Source organism: Pyxicephalus adspersus, chromosome 10 (genome assembly GCF_032062135.1).
Source record: "Pyxicephalus adspersus chromosome 10, UCB_Pads_2.0, whole genome shotgun sequence".
In the NCBI taxonomy this organism is placed as follows: Eukaryota; Metazoa; Chordata; class Amphibia; order Anura; family Pyxicephalidae; genus Pyxicephalus; species Pyxicephalus adspersus.
Genome location: NC_092867.1, coordinates 31014314 through 31031586, shown reverse-complemented (window position 1 = coordinate 31031586; position 17273 = coordinate 31014314). Strand labels below are relative to the sequence as shown.

At 35.1% G+C, this 17273-nt stretch overlaps 2 protein-coding genes across 2 annotated transcripts in view; one reads left to right on the top strand and one right to left on the bottom strand.

Annotated features, from left to right (window-relative positions):
• Positions 1-6530, top strand: part of LOC140339971 (ATP-dependent translocase ABCB1-like) — a gene marked incomplete at its 5' end in the record, with an annotated part of 159370 nt that extends 152840 nt beyond the window's left edge. The window contains 4 exon segments of the mRNA XM_072424899.1: positions 1657-1854; positions 3408-3614; positions 4512-4658; positions 5489-6530. Of these exon segments, the coding sequence (XP_072281000.1) occupies positions 1657-1854; positions 3408-3614; positions 4512-4658; positions 5489-5686 (750 nt within the window).
• Positions 6531-11786: 5256 nt separating this feature from the next.
• LRRTM3 (leucine rich repeat transmembrane neuronal 3) overlaps positions 11787-17273 on the bottom strand; it is a 52836-nt gene continuing 47349 nt past the window's right edge. Inside the window, exon 3 of the mRNA XM_072424386.1 lies at positions 11787-12476. Coding sequence (XP_072280487.1) covers positions 12426-12476 — 51 coding nt within the window. The 3' untranslated portion in view covers positions 11787-12425. The remainder of the gene's footprint in view (positions 12477-17273) is intronic.

Genomic DNA, 17273 nt, shown 5'->3' with positions numbered 1-17273 from the left:
CAGAAAACAGGTGTTAACCATTTTCTAGTTTGTAGCTGTATCTGTGTTACAAATATAAAGAATTCATTTGTGTATCTCTAGCCACAAATTAAAATATATTCTACCTATTTTATGAGAACTGATGTAAAAAGCCCCTCTTTACAGTACATGCATTTGTACTAACCTCATATTATGGCCCACCTTATGCTATTTTTTCTGTTCTTTTTCTAAACATGAAATATTTTTCCAAATTTTGAGTGACATTACAGAAGCTCTGACAGTAACACTTGTCATAATGGATAGCTGTGTTTATATTTGTACAATTTCTAATCTGTATAATTCCTAGTGAACTCAGAGTATCCTTATAATAAGTACCTTAGCAGAATTACTTCCCTTCTGAAACATCAACGCCCTACTGTTCATGAATGTACAGGTTTTGAATTATACATGATAACAGGAAAGGACATTCAAACCTCAAAATTACAAATTATTTCTGACATTTTTTACTTTTTTTCTATTTTAGGGATTCTTTGAGTAAAGCTCCCCTCTATGGATTTACTTATGCCATTTCTCAGTCAATCAACTACTTTGTCAATGCAGCTGTATTCCGATTTGGAGCCTTATTTATAGGTTCTATGTATGTGACAAATGGAACATTTCTGTATTACTGTGTACAAAGTACAAGGTTAGATACCTAGGAACTACTTAATGCAAAATATAGGTGAATAATCTCCAAACTGAGAGGGAATTTCTGGGTCAGCTTCACATGGTGGACATGTAGGGAATTGCTCTATGCAGTGGCTTTCATGACCCTTTAAACACTAAGGGGTACCTTTAAAAAATGGTCATGCTATAAAAAAAGAATTTGCTTTCCACCCATTGATGGTTGTCCAGATACAGTGAAATGCAATCAGGGGAATGTGAAAAAAAGCCAGACACAAAGCTCATCATGTGTTCTGTCAAAGGCTTTCTTCCATTCACAGCGCTTTCTGCTACATTATGCAGGGAAAATGCCACAACTAACCATTGGTTCAATAACACTGTCTACATTTCACAAATGGGCTGCACAATTCAGACATCTGTTTTGTGAATTACAGTGGAGTATACCAGAGTAGGACATGATTCTATCCATAAATGGGCCCCTTAGTGTATGGGATGTTATCCTTTTGGCCTATACCTAGAAGTCTGTTCTCCTTAAGAAGAGGGATACTCTTAGTAATATGTAATTGTACTAACATGTATCAATATAAAGTTGAAAATAGACTTCTTTATTACCATTGAGATGAGACATTTTAGTGTTGACTAAATGGTCCCATCTTGTTGAGTTGCAGCCATAAAGAGAAGGGAATGTTCTCACGTCTCAAAGTAGGAAGATACTCTCGTCTGGTGAAGGTAATTAGATCATTGCAGTTTTCTCCAAATGCAAAAGGCAGCTACATCTGCCTATAACATTCTGGCCTTTATTTCCAGGGACCTATGCACACTTAACCTATTAGCCAGATTTTAGGCACAGAACAAGGAAGTGTATTTTACCTGCAGCAAATATTGTGATTTAAGTTTCCAAAAACAAATAAATGATCTGTGGTTAACATTATGCTCAATGATTTTCCCTTTGATATTAATACATTACATATATGTCCAACCATTTTAAATAAAATGTATATTCTTACATTACAGAGTTCATTCCAAGGAAACCTTGAATTCAAAGATATCAAGTTTGTGTACCCAACAAGAACAAAAGTCCAGGTTCTCCAGGGATTAAATGTGAAAGTTTCCAAAGGCCAAACACTAGCTCTGGTTGGCAGCAGTGGGTGTGGAAAGAGTACCTCTATTCAACTACTTGAGAGGTTCTACGATCCTGTTGATGGAAAAGTGGTACGCAAAAGAAATGTGTATATGCATGTGTAGAAATAACAGGTGACTAGGCACATACCAGGTATATTTTAATTTATGTTAGTTAATTGTGGTTTTTCAAAAAGGCATAGGTGTCAGTTGTAAAGCAGTTTAGTTAAATGGGCACATCCACAGACTCCAGTGTTGGAGGGAAACAGATGGTAACTTAAGTTGTTCCATTTAGTAAAAGGTCAGTGACAAGAATATTCTCAACCCATGATATTCACCCCTGTAATGTTCATACATTACCCTGCCAGTGACCCTAAAGCAAACATTTGCTTTGCCTATGCAGGGCAAAGAAAAAGGTTTGCTTTATTACCCCTTTCCCCAAAAAGCCTTTTCCTTTCTTTTGCTACACCATTACTCTAGCAGCTATAAAAATTCAAAGTATTTCCATGTATCGAGGGCCGTGTTACTTTCTCCATCTGAAAGTACTAGGCCAATCACCAAGTGCTGCCACATGGGACAGTCTATAGTCCTGTACAAGCTATAACAGCCTTTCTCCACGTTTTTTATCCATATGATCACTTGAAATTATGTTAAGGTTTTCTTGAGGGTTAATAGGAAAAAAAACAAATTTTTTGGCCAGTGAAAAGAATGCCCCACCCCATACATTATGCCACAGACACAACATCAGAGTAAGACAGCAGGCTCTACCAAGTGGTGTTGGCCCCAGAACTATGCAGACATCATCAAATGGAAAGTAAATCAGCCCTAGTTTGAGAAACCGCTAGAGGAACCCTAGCTGACAATGGCTGTATGGTTTATTTGCTCCATAGTTGTATAATTTATTGATAGCCATGTAACTAAGCAGCAGTAACCAAAATCACATTTTTGCAATTTTTCTCCACTCCAATAAATTATTCCTTAAACAGGCATATTGAACTTTAAAAGGGAGAATGACAGTCTATAAAATTACAGCTGTTGATGAATTCCCATTTTTGGATGGATTTGCACATTAATCAAATATTAATGCTTAGCACCAAATGTAATATGCTGCATGTAGTATTATAATAAATTTCACAGAATAATCCTTTAGGATAAGGTATTTTTAGAATCAGAACTTTCTCAACATTATCCATTGATAGACAGTCCTTTGTACTGAATAAGGAATGAATGCCAGATGCCAATCCCAGTATTGCTAAAAAACAGGGGGCACATAACTGTTGATCACTTGGCATTGCCCAAAACATTGCATAAACCTAATCACTGATGAGCAAGCAATGCCTTGCTCCTCCACCAGTGAGAGAGGGCCACATAAAGACATGTGAGGGGTTTCAAGCTCTTTCCTGTCCTCCAAAGTGTTCCTGTGGTTGTTGTATCCACACCAGAATAACCAGTATGATGTTTTTTTAGCTACCTACCTACCCTTTTCCTACATCTATTTCAACCTTAACCAAAAAAGAGTCATCTTCTACTAATAACATCGATGTATAATATCCATGATAAGCATTTTGTGGAAGGGTTTTTTTTAAATATTATATGCAGTAGTAAACACTGTGGTCTATGGTGATATTTTGTTTCTCATCTTACAGTTTGCAGATGGAGTAGACACAAAATTACTGAATTTGAAGTGGCTGAGATCCCAGATGGGAATTGTATCTCAGGAGCCCATGCTGTTTGACTGTAGTATTGCTGAAAATATTCAGTATGGTGTTCTGGACAGACAAGTGACACAAGAAGAAATTATAGAAGCTGCAAAAGCTGCAAATATCCACACTTTCATTGAAAATCTTCCAGATGTAAGTAACAAAAACTTTTTTTAATATGTTTTAGCTGGAGTGATTTGGAAGAAGGACAAATTTAGGAGGTACGTTTTCCCATATTATCTGGCTGGGGTATTCTCTGTACATAATAGGGGATTCATTTGCAAGTTTGGCATTACCAAATATATTCTGTCTAATACATTTACATTTTTCATAGTAGTGGTTATAGAACACACCCCATATAAATTGTATTAGTTGTTGCTGGGTTTTCAGACCTGCACCCCATGTGGCAAAAGGCTCAGTTATTACTGCTATGCAAAATTGGGAAAAAAGCTTAGCTTGACACAAGGTGTCAGGTGTGCTGGTATTTCCAATAATTGCACTGGTACTGTGACCTTTGTATACCCAGATGCCTCGCTTGTATACCTGTAAAGCTTTTAATTTATCCAGGTAATGGTTTGCTTGACGGCTTCCTACATATCTTTAAATCACTAATGGACAAATTTCTGTAATTTGTAATTCTACCGTGTACCACACCAAAGGAATCAGTACTACAACTGGCTTCTGTAATTATTCACTTGGCACAGAACTGGAAATTCTAGTCGGGATTTCATGGGGTGTAATAGTAAAGAAAACTAATGTTTGTGATGACATACATAGCTATGGACTGATGTATTTCGTATGCCATGGCTGTCCATTCTAGTGCTCACCAATACTAATCCCACCTGCAAGCTGCTGGAGCCTGGGGGAAAAAAGCAAGGCTAAAAATTAATTTATAGACATAATAAAAAGAACAGATGGTTAGATCTATGAATAGAATGGGCTAACACATCAGTAAATCAAATTCTATGTGTAATTTAGTTTTTTTTATTTATTTCAATCCATATCCATATTTAAAAGTATATGCATGCTTATATTTCACCATTATTTCAGAAATACAACACACGTGTGGGTGATAAAGGTGCTCAACTCTCAGGAGGACAAAAGCAAAGAATTGCAATTGCTCGAGCCTTAATACGGAAACCCAAAGTGCTGCTGCTAGATGAGGCAACATCCGCTCTTGACACAGAAAGTGAAAAGGTTAGTTTGTTTTTTTAACCTGTACAGTAAATGATTCTGATTGTGGTTCCTAATACACAGTCCTAGGGCCATCATACATGTTACAATCTTAAGTCATAAAACCATCAACTTTAGATTTACCAAAACTACCTAAACCAATTATTTGTATCCAATCAAGCAGGCCGATTAACAACTTGTTGGTAGATCTAAGGGAGATTGTTCAAGCTGATATTACATGTCTGCTAAATTTATACGTAAAAGTATCTAGAGTATACATAGTTGGGTTAAATTTTGTTTTAGTTTGTCTTCTATAAAGAACATGTACACAATTCTTTCCTTATGACTGTACCTGAAATAAAAATGTGTCTGTATCGCCCATAGAAGCCATTAATATTCTCCCTTCTTTGTTTCTAGTGCATAGGAGGAATAACCTAAATAACTGTTGAATTTTCACAGTTCTTTTATCTCTGTCTTCTTATCGCTATCTTTTATGTTTTTAGTGTCCCCACTACATATCCATAGCAAAGTAGTATTACAGTATATGTAAATGACAGCAATATTCAATTTCCAAATTTCCAATTTCCCAAACCCATGTGTTGTGCCTTATGGTCAAATGCATTTCAGTATTAAGAATTCAACATCATATCTCTGATGAAATATTCTTATAAACCACTCATGAACAGATGTGCCGTTTAGGCAGAATGAATATGGGAAATGACTAATAATGACACTATTGCGCAGTTACATTTTAATGAAAATAGTTTATGCAATAAAGAGTGAACTTTCAATTGTTCCACCAAATGAAGCAGGATATTGTATAAAGCACGTCTCTTGTAATTTTATATCTACAGGTTGTACAGAAGGCTCTGGATGACGCCAGGCAAGGCAGGACATGTGTGGTTATTGCTCATCGGCTCACGACAGTACAGAACGCTGACATCATCGCAGTCATACAGAACGGGAGGGTCATTGAGCAAGGGACTCACACCCAGCTGCTATCTAAACAAGGAGCATATTATGCTCTTGTCAATTCCCAAGTAACTAATTGATGAATAGGTTTTTATTATAAAGGATAGATTTATACTTGCAAACTGTGCACCCTAGCATATTGCCATGGCATGGTATTGCTGTCTACAAACCTGAGGATAGATAGCACACCCCCTTGCTGATAGTATTATCAATAACGTTGCTGGATTTAAACATATATTGGTTCTGGTCTAGGAACTGTGTACACTTAGTTACTTATGATTCAAAATGATGTATGCAATTATTACCATGACCAGCCCAATACAGTCACATCATTTCTATACCATACTTTCTAACACATACTTCTTCCTAACTAGAAGTACATTTATAGGGCACATTATTGTTTTTGTAATAATTTATAACTCTGTAACCATGCTATTATTATTATTTTGTCTTATTTATGGACAACAGGCACTTGGGATCCTATTTAATAATGATACGTAAATTATAGCAACAGACCAACCATCATATTTATTGTTGTGGCTACTTTAATGCTGAAATCAAGGCAGATGTATAAAATAAGCCAGTTAGTATACATTAAATATCATTAAACATTTTTTTTACATACACCTGGTATAAATAAACAAATCTGTCTCGATATCAACTTCATAATTCTTTATACAGCAGCAGAAGCATGAACTGATTTGGAATTATGGTTCTACTGCTTTGCACTACATTATTTAAGTAGGAGGGAGCAAGGGGATTTTCTGTCCAATATGCTGTTACTCCTTTATGTCCAATCACAGACTGGGGTCCTAAATCTGGCTCTATAACTTATACATAGGGAGCTCTAGGACTCTGCTATGGAATGTATGAATGTATGGAAGACCAGGTCTGATTGGTATAGACCACAACAAATTGCACAAAAAATGTCTTTGCTGTATTTATAAACTGAGCCATAAACAATATAAGGGAACTGTGCTAACCACTTTACCACTTACCATGCTGCCCAAATGAACCTTTGTCCCACACATTGTGCTAAGGTATTGTAAATATTTTGTCTTTATAATTCAGATTCGTTCAATGTAAACCAAACACTATTCGCATTTTGGATCTTTGTTTTAGTATGTATAAATATTGTAAACAGGTAATAACTATTTTTGTACATATCTTTGAAATACTGCACAATAAAAAAAACTTTATTTGCTACAATCCGTGTCTTATTTCAAGAAAAATGCAAATAGGAAAGCTGCTGGTATGGTAACAGGGTTATATATGGCTTGCGTAATAGTTTACAGAACCAACTCTGTACAATAACTACGCTTACAGTTTAGAAATGCATTCAATGTGTCTTGCATTTTGCAGCTATCAAAAAATGTATAAGTGTTTATCAAAGTAAGTTTTCTCCTACTTTTGTCATAGAATATGTCTGTTTTGAAGATAACCTCTTCACATTTTGTTTAACTAAGCAGTATACTAAAGAAAAAAATATAAAGCTGTAACAAGCAATCTGTTTATAACAGATTTAGTCATATAGGATCATATTTAATTAAGTGCTTGAAGAGAATGCTGGTGCCTGTAATTGTGTATATTTACATTTTTATTCTCCTACTGCAGTATAAGAAATGAGATTCTATTTTGTTACTGTAGGCATCAGTGAAAAATATTGCCAGCAATGATAAAAACCTACTAGGTTAGCCTTTCTCAGCTTTTTTTTACCCCTGAGGAACCCCTAAAATTGTTTTCAGGTCTAATGGGTCACCTATTAAAACTAATTTTTGGGGGTCAATGGGGAAAAGGGTTCTTAAATGTGTGGCCTGTGATAAAGAAAGCACACTTTAGGGAATCCCTAGCAAAATCTGGAGGAACGCTGATTAAGAATGGCTATACTGGGTAACTTTACTGGGTACTTTCAATATCTGAAACAGAAAATGCACACTATATAAAGACTTGGAAAAAACGTACATAGAATTGGATAGAAGACCATATTTAATGGAGAATTGTAGAATATATTTAGCCAAGTGCTGTACCAATAAAATTACAGTATGCTTAAAAGTCCAGGCAGCTGTAAAAAATAATTCTCCAAAAAATAAATACTCGATTCTATCTTGCTAAGTGGGCAATCTACCTAAATATTACCTAAATATGTTTTTATTTAAAGATCCAGTATTACAACCACTTGAAAATCCATTCTAGGGCATATATTATTTTGATTATACAAATTGGTAAATAAGAGTATAAAAACATAATATTCACCAGAACAATCAAAATTATTTTTATTCAGTGTAAATGGTTATCCTCTTTTCAATTTAATATTGAATGGACCTTCTTGGAGGAATAATTTGGATGTTACAAAGTCCCACAGATGAGTCACTTGAATCTTTATGAATCCTAGAAAATAATTATACCTTTATACCTGTCATAGTCATCTTTACCATACCCCACATAAACCCCAAAAGAAACATGACCTGAACTGAATTTAAATTATCTTCAGTCATTTTCATTACAACTCCTTAGTTACGGGTAATTATCAGCATTATATATTAAAAAAAAAAAAGAGTATAATTCGTATTCACGTATTTTTTACTTTTTTTTTACATTAAAGCACTTGTTAAAAGATTTGTTTAACCACGCTCCTCAATTTCTAAGTCTCTATATCGAAAGCATAAAATATAATAAAATGAACAGTAATATAAGCTTTAATAATGTTTAGGAAGTCTCAAAAATATGTTCAAACTTTATATCTGATGAGTAACATGTAAAGTTTTAAAAAGAATACATTAAAAAAAAATTCATCTATTGACCTATTCAATTTGGCAGCTACATCTGGAAAGTTCCAGGACTAGGTACTTGAAGAACTGATTATAGCTTTACTGTTGCTAATTGAGATTATTATGCTAAATTCCTTACATTACCAACATAATATCATAGTAAAAGTGATAAAAACATAGAATAATATGTTTGAAAAATATTTATGCTAGGTATGCCTTGGATCTACTCAGTATCATTTATTCTGGTCAAGTCAGTTTGCCTTTGGTTTGCCTAAAGCATATAGGTTGCAGGTTGCAGAAAAAACCTCAACCGAATAATTTGAGTTAATCAATCTTAATTGCCTTGTCTGCTCCTAACTGTGCACATGGAAGAGTTTTACATTGTCTATTGAAGTTTCTTATGAGTAGTATTTGCCTTTACAGGTTTAAAAAAATCTTTAAGAAAAATAATCTAACTCATTTTATCAGCTCCATTATATATCCCGCAGAACCAAGTAGGGGTTTCTCTCTCTCTTTTTATCTTTACTTTGATTATGGAGGCAAAAATAAAATATTTGACTACAATAACTGATATTAAAAGTGTAAAAAAAAAAAAAAAAATGAAACATTTTCAGAATGAATTAAATGTAAGTTTGACTATCTTTTATTGCACAACTTCCTAAAACACAATAAAAAATCCAGAATTTTGTGATATTAACATAAAAAATTACCTAATTATTAAATAATGAATCAAAAGTAAAACATTTCATAGGTGTGTAGGTATCAATTAGACATTCCTACTCATTATCTTCTTAGTTGCTTAATTATCTTACAAACCTTACAACTCCTAACAGTCCATCAAGCCCTTAACAATATTTTCAAATAAAAGGAATTTAAACCAAAATGCTATTTTTCTATTATCACACGAAAGTTAAAAGGTGGATTGAGTGCATCTTCCTGATATAACTGCTACAAAACTGACATGCAAGATAAAGTGGATAAGAGATAAAGCAAAAAGTATGATAGGAAAGCGTAACCCAGCCGCTTCCATGCAAGGCTTGCAATTAAATTGCTCCCTCATTGGGACCTATAGAAAAAAAGTATGGAAACCAACAAACTCATTGGAGAGGTATGCAAAACTTCTGGAGCTGCTTTGGGGCTCTACATGGTTTGTGGGGTACTTTTTGTGTTGGATATTGACATTAGCATGCATATTATATTAAAAACAAATGATGTTTGAAGTTTTCAATTAATATTTAAAATATTACATTTATTAAACAAAAGATAAATAAATACATCAATTTACAAACATAATTGGTCCCTTTCTCTATCATGTCTGATATCCTTCATACCGTTTAAGCAAGTCTAAAGTGACAAATTTCCTGGAAAATGTCTAATAATTTTTTCACTCTTTAATTAAACTAATAAATCACTCTCATGTTTTTAATGATCCTTTCCTCCAGTAATTTTTAAATGAACAATTTGAATATTAAATGCAAGAAATTCTTGATTCATGTCTCGTTGGAGACAAACTTCAGAATGAAAGGTTATGTTTCAGAGGAGATTGCTTGAGCTGCTGCCAGTGATATTCACATCAGTCATTTAATGAATCACACCAATGCTGCCAAATCTGACCTGGTCTTCTTGGTCTGGTGGATGTTGATAGGGAGCAAACACAGTAGAGATTAACTGAATATTCCGAATCAACAACTTTGGATAAGTGCAATTTTTCAAACATTGGTAATACCATACCAGCAAGTATCTGAAACTGTACCCAGCTTCAATACACAATGCACATTGCAGTCACCTTGAGAAAATTAACTACAACAGACCAGAACTATCATCTTTCAGGTATTCTTATATAATGAATTTGTAATGGTCATTAATGGCAAAGAGAACGCTGTAGAAAAGACTCAAGTCAAATATCTCTTTAAAGCACAGTTTCAGGAAAAAAATTCCTGTTCAGAGGGGTGAAAGAACTTTTATCAGTTTTTTTATTACTCCCTGGGTCTTTCTGTACCCATGCCACCTGTACTCTCTAGTCCTACTGTATTCTGGATAAGGAAAAAGGGAAATCTCTCCAATAAGAACACAGTCAGCAATAAGAATAATGACCAAAAATAGTCTTAGCCCAATATACAAAAAATTTTAGCTGGAGTTGGGTCTTAAAAGTATTTTTACCTTCTCCCCCTCCATATGAACAGTCAATTATTTTAATTAAATCAAAAAGCAATAAGAAAAAATCTAAGCATTTATTGACTTCAATGGTATAACTTCCGAATATTTCTTTCGTCGTAAAGTCGTGGATCATGGAGTAGGGGTCTGTGAAGAAGAGAAGGTATATCTGTGGGTGATGACTCTGTAACCACCCCAGCCGTCTATCGCTTGTAAGGTTGTGTACACAGGTCCAATGGTTCTCGCCCGATAATCGGCTCAGGGCCAATATCGGACAAGAATCTGGCGTGTGTATAGCACCCATCGTTCATCGTCAGAACGACCGTCCTGGCAGATCTACAGATGATGGACAATGAACGATCGTAATGCAAGGGAAGGGGGCGAGTGTGCAGTGGGGTAGCACTCCGTCGTTCTCTTCCTCCCCTTTCCATAGAGCTGAACGGTGCTGTATGTACAGCACTCGTTCATGCATTGTGCATTCCTTAGTCGTTGGAAAGGATCATGAAAGATCCTTTCCAATGACAATAATTGCACGTGTGGATGTAGCTTAAGACTGGCATTAATTAACTTATTGTCTGTGCACTGTAAGATAAATGCCTATCAATGTCCTGTTTTCTTGTACAATTTTTATAAATTTTGTTTTCTATTTTGTATATATGGTATTACTGAAAATGTATTAGGCATCTGCATTTCCATTATCCACATATAATGTGTTCTGATAATTAATTACATTTATTTAATATTTCTGTCTATTAAAAAATGTTGTTAATACATTGATAAAAAGAAGGGGGAAAAAAGGGGAATCAGGGAAAGCAAATTATCCACAGATTAAACTTTACCTTTAATAATACAGTATTTACTTTAGGTATACCCTATCGTTGTTCTCCCTAATTTTGTGTTATGCCAGTATGTTACAGTAGCCCCACAGTAAGAAAAATGTCACTGTACAGAAATTTTTACAAAGTTTGCCTAATACACTACAATTTTTTTTTACCAGGAATGTTTTGCTGTGATTTCAACTGGGTTTATTTTATTTTTTTATTTTGTGTTCTGCTAAGATTTTGATGAAAATGTTATGCACTTCTTTACTTGACAGCAGGAAGACTTGAATATTGGAAATTGGTTGATACAGACTCTCCATCTGCTTATAAAACTATACAAATACAGATAAAAAACAGAAAAAACAAGTGCACAGAACACTAAATGATTAAAATATAATAATACCTAATCTCCCAAAAAAACATCTTCTACATGTAAAACAAGGAGTAGATTGATTTTAATATTTTACAAGCAAATTTTTGCCAGCCCAGTAAAGGAAATTAAGTATGTCAATTTAAGCAAAACTTTCATAATAAAATGGTAACATTTTGTGAACATTTGATGTAAATTTCTTTTCTTATTTCTACTGGGACATAACAAAAAATGCCACACCACAGTGTCTACAACACAAATCTTGGCTAAACAACCAATACTGGACTTTATCATGCACTGTTAACTTTGTACTATAGGGTATACATACAAAAGTCTTGCAGAATACCTTTTTGTTTGTGGGAATTCTTGAAAAATGATTGCATTAGCTGCTTGGGAACATTGCCACTGGACTGTTAATGACTGAAAATGGCAGTTTGGTCCAGTGAATCCCACTGCAAATGCACAACTATAATGGTAAGCTCGGGGGATGGCATGATTACTTTAAGAATAACTAAAGCATCCATAGAAAGGAGCATCCAGCCCCAAGCAGTTGCATGATTACCAACAACTGGATGCTAAGGGACCAGGTAGTTGTCAATACCATAACGTGTGATTGTCAGGTCCAATAACAGTCCAACACAGTACTAAATAGTTTTTCTATTTTGTGGCTACTGTACAAATATTTATTTTTTAATAGTAAATGATTTCATTCTCCAGGTAAATGGTAGCATAGACTTCTCGGATAGCCTGTGGAGTCCTGGAAAAAAAAAGAAATAACACACTTTTAGGTTTTAATAGCAATTTCACACCCTCAGTGCCAAGCAATTGCTAAATTTCTCTTGGGTAAACATCCATTTTCCAAAATGTGGTATCTGAAATTAATCTTAACTGCTTGGCTATCCTTAGCAGCATTATTTGCAACATATTCATAAAAACACCGTGCATGTGGACAGAAAATTAAATAAACATACAATTTTATAGAGGTTATTGAGAAAATATTGGTGATTTTACATCTCCCGGAGTCACAGAATATAAAATATGACTCATGTCGGGGAAATTATGGAATGAGCCAATGTGTAAACACAGAGACTGATGACTTTTCCACTTAGACAGCACACAGCAGGAATCCGCAGCCTTACTGACCATATCTCATAACAGAGAATTTATATTCCAGCCAGCGATTCTCCGTGTTACAGCCCCGAGAAAATACTAAAATGTCTTTTTCATTAGAAGACAAAACATTTTTATAAAAAGGAATGATTAAATATTGTAGAATATTAATCAATAATTAAAATCAAGACCTTCTATGTTGTACCTATTAAATATCACACAAAGAGAATGAGATATGTTATATATTATGCAGAATAGCTTTTCCCCTGTGAATACGACTTTGTTGACTATAAAGGATTTGCCGCAGTTTGTTCCCTTTCTTCCTTGGCTGTGAAATGGACACGTTCTAAAGTGTTTTTGTTAACTTGGAAATTCTACCTATCATGCAACCCTGGGAAAATACTATAGGGATGATTCTGAATCAATGGCTTTATATGGAAGAGAGATAAATATTAAATAAAATAATAAAAAAGAATGTTTTGTTCCCTTAAAGGTCACCTCTGTTGTCCAATATAAGGCTGCAATGGTGCCTGAATGTACAGTATAAACCTGTGCTAGTTCGTTGGGGGATTAAAAGGCAACTAGTTATTGTTCCCTTAAGAAGGCTTTGTATTTCGGTACAAGTCTTTAGGAATGCAAAACCAAGTTGACGCAGGTCAAATGTGGGTTAGAAGAAGGTCAATTACAACTTTTCAAAAAATGGTAAATGTCCTCAGAAGCATTTCAAACTGAATTAAAGTCAATTCAAGTATAGCTCCCTATCTTGGGCTTACCTTAAAATATTAAACAAAGTGCAAAAATGATGAATGATATTGCACACACTTGGTACACTTGGAATACACACAAGCATCATTCAGAGTGCCTATCGGATCTGGACAAAAATAGAAAGCCTCATCAATTTTCATTCATTTTCACCAGAAGCTCCTGCTCGTATCTACATTTATACTAGAGTGACAATGCACACTGTCCTCAAGGACTAAGAGTTGTTTTTTGGCATTGTAAGACGCCTCCCATCAGGCCATCTTGTGTAAAGTGCAGGCACGGCATCAGGTAACGTATTTGGGTAAAACAGTGCTGATTCCACTGCGCATGCAAGACAACTTTATTTTTTCCCCCATTAAAGAAAGGGCTCCTCTCGCACATTCCCGATGTCTGAGACATGATATAAGTATCCTGGCAGGCTCTTTGCTCCCATTCTGTCTTGCACACAAATAAAACAGAAAGGGGAGGTGCTGCCCTTTCCACTTAAAAAATACAATTTTTTACTATATTAAAGGGTTATCTACCCCTTTTTGTAAAGTAAACATTTTGAGTTTAGCTCCGCTTTAAGGTTGCGTCTGTTAAAGCTGTCATAAAAAAAAAAAACTATAAAGATCCTCACCTGTCAGCCACTATGTTATGTGACTATAACTGTAAAGAATATTTGAGTATGCAATGCAGCACTAAACTAGCAGCCCTAAAATCTGACACATAAATCTCTGAGACTGAGAAATGTGCCTAACTATACCGAACCTTCGGGACAAATTCTGACAGTTCCCATGCATGGCTTTGGGATAATAAGAGAAGCTGTTCAGAATCTGAGTAGTACAATCTGTCTGTCCTTGTTGCACCCTGTACAGCAAATCAACTTCACCACTGCCTTGGGGAATAAGGGGGTGAGGAATGTCCCCAAAAGAGTTTTTATAATTGAATACACATAAATAGGTAAGACACAAACTGGAAATGTATTCTGTTGAGAAACATTATTTTCCCGACATTTAGCAAGTACAGATTGCCTAGATGTGCCTGTGTCAGATGCATGGCCATATGGCACTGCTTTACCCTTAAGAAAATATTCTTCTAAGCACGATATCTGTTATATTTTTTATTATTATTAAATTATATCTAATTGTCATTTCTGTGAGGAAAGCTTTTCCCATTTTGAACAAATATCAAAATAGGCAAAGTACAAGGGGCCACCTCTTTAGGGACCCCTCTAAATTATTTGGAATGTTGCTTCATTGTGATCTATACATGTCTGTATCAATATATGTATAAGAGTTATTTTGTATTAAGTGTGAGCCATGATTAAAGCTGCAATATTAAAATAGACATGCCATATGTTGAAGCTTGGATAGCAATTACTTGAATATTTTCTAAATACCCACATACCGGTATTACAAATATAATATTGTGTGTTAGATGAACGCTGCATTACTCCAGAACAGTTTTTCTCAACCAGGGTTCCTGATACACTGATACACTGCTCAATATCAAGATAGGAATTATTTATAGCCCCAATAGGGTCTCTTTAAACAAAAAGAAAAAAAGAACTATCTCCTCACTATTCTACAGCAGCATTCATGGGAATACCAAGATCAATAACTCCTAGAAACTGATCAGTTGACTAATCCGGCTACACTTAACTGAAATTTGCTTGCCTGTTATGGAATGTTACACTTTGTACATTACCATTGCTATTTGCACTACTTTAGTCGATATGGCTCATAATTATTTGTAAAACATAACACTCCATGGAAGGGTAGCCAACGATAGATAGGTCTGTTGGAAACAAGCTAATTTTTTGACTGTGCATGAAAACAAAGATAAATAGATGTGGAGGACTGATTACTATTATACGATAATGCAGATGTGAGATACATGAGAAAAATAATTATGGCTGGTTTAGGCTGATGAGTTGATGAAGGATCTTTTTATATAAATTTGTGTATTCAGTCAAATAGGTTTAAGATCCTAGCTGATCTCATACATGAAATGTATGCATTCTTTTTGAAAATCTAACCTAAACAAACAGATATACGATATCACAATTCAAGTATCATTATTTGCATCATTTTCAACCAGGGTCCTGTGGAATCCCAGGGTTCCATTAAAAGGTTACTAGAGGTCCATTGAGCCACGGCTGTTTTTCCATCTGATGGTGCCTGTATATTTCAAAGCCTAATGCCAAGAATGACTCCAATTTTTTTTTTCCATCTGCAGGATTAAATTTGCACCACTGCAGTAAGAGGAACATTCTGCACACTGACCATCAATGTAAGGGCCTTTTTTACAATGAATTGTAGCAGGGTTCCCCGGGATCTTAACAATATTTTAAGGGTTCCTCTGGGGTAAGAAGGTTGAATGAGCTTGCCTATAGCATACATTTCATGCCCATGGTGATTAAAACTTACTTAACCAGGTTTTCTGGCAATGGCTTTTTCAGGGGGTTTTACATCTGCTTGACTGGAGTCCATGACACCTGCCATGTGTCCTCAACCTTTGGATCTAGAAGTATTAATTGATCTTAATAGTTTAGTGATCACTCCCTGAATATTAACATGTGGCACTTCTTGATACCTACATTCTGGATCCCTTGAACAGCACTCTAAGAACCTTCAATACTGGGGAACTCTGATGTGCAAATATCAGCTGGCCACCTCCTATGCCTCATTATTTACCGATCATTTAATTGGATGGCCGTACTAAACAAGTTGTGGAACAGTGTTTCCCAAACCATTTTAACATGGGAGAACCATTGAAATAACTTTCAGATCTTCAGGGAACCCCTGCTATAATTTTTATATCCACAGCTCACAGTACTTTGATGTAGGGGTCGGTAGAAACATGCCTCCTACATGGCTGGCCAGTGAGAAGAATGCTACCATTACAACAAAAAAGATCATTGGTGTCACATAAACTGTCCAAGGAACCACTAGCAATCTCTGGAGAAACCCTGGTTGAGAAACACTGTTTTGGAATGTTAGAAAAAACAGGCCATAAAAGTTTAATACTAATTTATTTGTTATAGTATATGATGGTCCGGGAATGGTCCCTTTTGCTGGCACCCGACCATATAGCAACGCTATATCCCTCCTTAATTACTGTTTGCTGGTATCCAACTCTTATAAATATAACTACTACCTGTAACCCTATAAGAGCATAAGACCATTGGATGAATACATACATTCACCCTCATACCTCATCATATGATACCAAACAACTATATTAGTTCATATAAACCCTACTTGTATATCAGCACTACCTTAGGAACTACCTGTCTTGAATACACTATTGAAGACCCAACCTTCCTACTACCTACCTTAAAACGTATAAAGTCAGATCCCCTGAGGAAGCCTAATCTGGGTGAAACGCGTCGGGGACTAATACAGAAAACACTGTCTTATCACTTTTTCCTGTTTCCCGTACATATTCTCTGCTGTTTAATGTCCACGCTAGCAATATTATGTCTAGTGAATTATCTTATTTCTGTGATTTAGAACAGAACTAGGCAAGACAAACATAATATGTTTTGTGATCCTGAACCAATGTTCCTACTTCTGTGATTCCTTTTACCAGAACTAGGCAAGAGAAATACAACATACTAACAATTATATGTTTGTGAATTATGTATTTGTATGACTTTGTTATGTATGAAGTTAAGATGTATTAATACATTCATAGT